Here is a 4,363-nt window from a genome sequence, read left to right as displayed (position 1 = left end):
CTTCTCGATCTGTTTCAGTTGGCTTACTGTATTTTCATTCATCTCGTGTCGTGGAATCTGCTCCGGCCCCTCTTTCTTCTACTTGCCGGAAGTCTGGCTGGTTTTGGATTGTCAAAATCCGCTCAGCTACCTTTGGGGGCGAGGAATTGATTTTAAAGTGTTGATCGGAGCGATCTTAAATAGTGATGTGTTCGTTATAACTTACAATTTCAAGTCCCCCATCAGATTTTAAGGTCTGTTTTGTCACGATTTTAAGTGCCATTTAATTAAATAATGATGGCCCTTTCATCAAATTTTGTGTACACATGAATTATTCAATCTTCTCAGATCCCTCTCTCTTTTTCTTGGAGTCAAGGAAGGCAAGTGGAAAGGCATAGTATGGCTCATAAGTCCACCTTAGTTTATGACTCATTTATTTTTCAAATGGTACATGTATACGTATACTCTTTGCATTTGATCTAATTGTTAAAATACGATTTTAGGACTTAGTCATTCAACGTTTTAGTTGACATGTCGTTTTGTATGGGACTAGTCAAGAGATATTATCATGGTGTGTAATACTATATATACAACATCATACTACGAACTTAATCACTGATAAAATGGAGACCCTACTAGAACTATCGATATTTTGTTTTCATATTGAATGCATCAAACAAATCCTTTGTTTGTAAGTATTTTTCTTCTCGTAATTTTGATAACTTATTTTTGTATATGTAGTGAAAAAAAATTATAAAAAGGAGAATCTCAAAATGAAACCCGTTACTGTAAATGAAAAATAAGAACGTAAATCTTTACCCAATATTAATCATAATATTTTAAAAATATAACTCAAGTTACTTAAACACGAAGATGAAGAGTTAAAGTTAAGTCTGAAGCAACCAATTCAGTCATGCATTTTGGCAATAGACCACCGACCCGATCACACTCTCTGTAAGTTTCTGTTGATAACATTGTCAATGAGGAACGCGCCAACAGCCAGCAGGCGCGGGTAGGCCCGCAGTCCACAGCTGCCTCCTATTCGGCAAGTCTCAGTCGAACTCCTAATCTCCTACCACCAAAGCGATTTTTCCAATGGCTCTTTTGCCGGCAAAGCGACACATCAAACCACATAAAACACATATAAGTACAAAACCACTATTTCTTAATCCAAATTAAAAATTAAACCTCTCTCTGTCTGTAGCCGTTGCCTGGCCAATTCAATCACCCTCTTTACCCATAAATGCCTTTGCTTTCACTTCCAAATGTAACAAGCATATCCTAGAACACCATTTAGCCACAAAACAACCAAACAAACATCCCCAATACACAACCCAATTGCATATATATACACACACAAACACATATATATACACTCTCATATCATACCCTATGTTGTATATATTTTAGAAAACTCATTTGTTCAGTTTCAATGGCTTGCTTGGTCTTGCCAATCTCAATGCTGAAAAAGAGGTGCATGGGATCACGGCTACATGGCTACCGGCCCTTAACCAAAGATGGGTTCGGCAACTCAGAGAATCCAGTGATCGTGGTCGTGGGGAAGGAGAAGAAGGAGTTCTTGGTAGACCCATTAGTACTAGAAGAGAACCCTTTTCGGGTTTTGATGGAGACGATGAACAAGGACAAGAAGGTGGAGAATTTTGATGATCGGACTGGTAAGGGAAGTAGGATGGTTTTTGTGGATGTTGATTCTATTCTGTTCGAGCACATGTTGTGGTTGATGTATAATGATTGGTCTTCTTTGTTTGAGCTCAATCTTAAGGAAATTATTGACTTCTATGCTCAAGATTATTAGTAGAGGAAAACTTAAGAGAGGTAATATGCTGACAGATCTGAGTCTTGGGTGTAAAGAAACATTTATAATCTTAATAATAACTCATACATGAATATATATTCCAATAGGATACTTTGTCCCTTCTCTCCTTTTCCTTTTAGAACTTCATTTTTTTATTATCTAAATTAATTATGTTAAACAACGAGACTTTCCGCAGACAGTTAATCATTCGTCAGATTGAAAGAACCAAGGCTTCAAATACCTTGTACATCACTTTGTTGCTTAAAAATGTCTTTTGCAAGACAGAATTCTGGATCTGCCGCCGGAGTAGCAAAACATGAAATAGATGAAGATATAAGAAATTAAACAATAACGCAACAAAGAAATATATCAGAAGAAGAATTTCGAGATTCAGCGATTGACCTATGTCATCGGAGGTTCTGGAAGAACAATATCGAGACGCTTGAAGATATGGCGATGAAAACGTGCTGGAAATAAATTGCTACATCTGGTGCATTTGGCAACTCTGTCCTTACGGCATCAGCAACTGCTCATTACTGTAGATGCAAGTTGTTTGAATGTTTGACTCAATCTTTTCTCAAACAAAATGCCGGCCAACTTCGATATGCTTATCACAAAAGAAAGTCATGGCCTATGGATTGAGGATCTTCGAAGTTCAAGTCATTTGAAAGTCTTCGGAACCACATTAATCCGCTAGAAACGGAAGCCATAACTCTATATTAAGCTTCAATGCTTGAACGAGCTACAATAAGAATTACATAAGAATTAAGCTAACAATATTACCAACGCAGTGTTAGGATTACCAACATGAACAAATAGATCAGTAACAACTAAATCATAACATCACATTACCTGATGGAGTCGCCATTGAATGAATAACAGAAGTAGTCTTCTACTTCCAGCACACAGCAACGATCTCTACTATCGAATAGGGTTTAGTTTTGAGAAACTAATTGTGTGGAAGCAGGGACTTCTTCAGCCTATTTTATATATATATCTTCACATTATCATATTAGAGTTTCACTCGAATCAGCCTATTATCAGTAAGAGTGATAATCTCTATCTCTTCAACAAGATTAAGTCTCATCGTGACTCTATATATCCGTAATTACTTAATAAGAGTTTCAATTAGTTAGTTGCACAATTATTAAACTCCACGATTCTTATCATGTAAAGGATCTCAGACTCCTTAAGTCCCACAGGACTCGTACAACAAATTACGTGTAACTCAAGCAGTCCAGTTGTTATCTCATTGTCATTCATATAAAGTTTTACATTCCCCCACTTGAATGTCAATGATATACCTTAATATAGTAAGACTCATGATGATCATTGAGTCTACAGAAGCTTGCAACTACTCTGCTTAGTAACTTGTCATTCCAAGAAAAATGCAGAACCATGGAAAACAAAGCACGTCTAAATTGCACTTTGCACTCTATGATCACATGCACACTTGACTTGAAACACTATGTTACTACTAGAGCCACGACATTGAGAACTAACAAAACAAAACGATAGTTCCTCAAAACAAAAGAAGTTCACAAAAGAACTCAATAACGTTGGTACCAAAATCCAACTTTTCTATCAATTTAGAATATGATAAGAGAACAAGTAAAATATGACATACTATTTACAAATCAAGACCTCTTATTAAAACTTATGAACAAAATTTCCTCTTAAAGTATTAGCCACTAACACTTCAAATTTTCAATACAAAAGGTAATTTTTACTTTATAAATGCCTAAAATGAAACAGATACCTTGCAAATACTCCCACTAGTAAAGTGTTAGTCATGGGATCTACAATCATAAACTTTGTGAGCTCAACATTTTTATTCCAGATATCTATAGCAAAGTGATTCTTGTGATTGAAAAACTATACAAAATCATTTGGTTAGTTTTGTTCCTTTAACATTTGACAGAAATCGAAAACTTTAACTGAATGTTTTATGACTACTTCTCAATAGTACAAAAAACACTTTGAGCGATGCAAGTCCTTCGTCGAGCAAAGTCAAAAAACGTGGCCTGAAAATTAGAGCGACGAAGCCTTCATCGCGCGCTAACCATCGCGCCAAGGTATTGAAAGCAGGGTTTAAGTGACACAAGTCCCTATGTCGCACAAAACTACATTGCGTGACGTAGGTTATCCGTCACGCAAAACTACTTTGAGTGACGCATGTTACTTCTTCGTCGCCCAAACACTTGTTTTTTTTTTGGCAAAACTATTTTTTATTTAATTTTTAATAAATATTGTAATTAAATTGTAAAAAATAATTAATAAACCAAGAAAAAGTATTTAATTATAAAATATATGAAAATGTACATACAAGATGTCCGAACAAAAAGGAAAAAACTACAACAAGTAGTCTTCTAAGTTTGATACATCAGGCTACTGGGTATCAATTGGGCGAAGTGGCTGGGAGGTCGAAGGTGGAGCAAGATCAGGTGCTGGCTTTGGGATTTGGAGGCCGGACATCTGTAAGGCTTGTACAGTCATAGTCATTTGCTCGCCCTAGACCACAAGCTGACCTTTTAGGGTTGTCACCTCTTTCAGGGCATTGACTTCTTC

The 4,363-nt window shown here is 36.2% G+C and overlaps 1 protein-coding gene across 1 annotated transcript; it reads left to right on the top strand.

Annotated features, from left to right (window-relative positions):
- Positions 1-1,259: 1,259 nt before the first annotated feature.
- On the top strand, positions 1,260-1,899 carry LOC103939058. Its single transcript, XM_009349112.3, has one exon. It carries the CDS (start codon positions 1,412-1,414, stop codon positions 1,793-1,795), a length of 384 nt encoding a protein of 127 aa, XP_009347387.2. The 5' UTR covers positions 1,260-1,411; the 3' UTR covers positions 1,796-1,899.
- The last annotated feature ends 2,464 nt before the right edge of the window (positions 1,900-4,363 follow it).

Source organism: the organism of the source record quoted next, unplaced genomic scaffold (assembly GCF_019419815.1).
Source record: "Pyrus x bretschneideri cultivar Hongxiangsu unplaced genomic scaffold, Pyrus_bretschneideri_v1 Contig34, whole genome shotgun sequence".
In the NCBI taxonomy this organism is placed as follows: Eukaryota; Viridiplantae; Streptophyta; class Magnoliopsida; order Rosales; family Rosaceae; genus Pyrus; species Pyrus x bretschneideri.
This window is presented reverse-complemented; position numbering and strand designations above follow the sequence as displayed.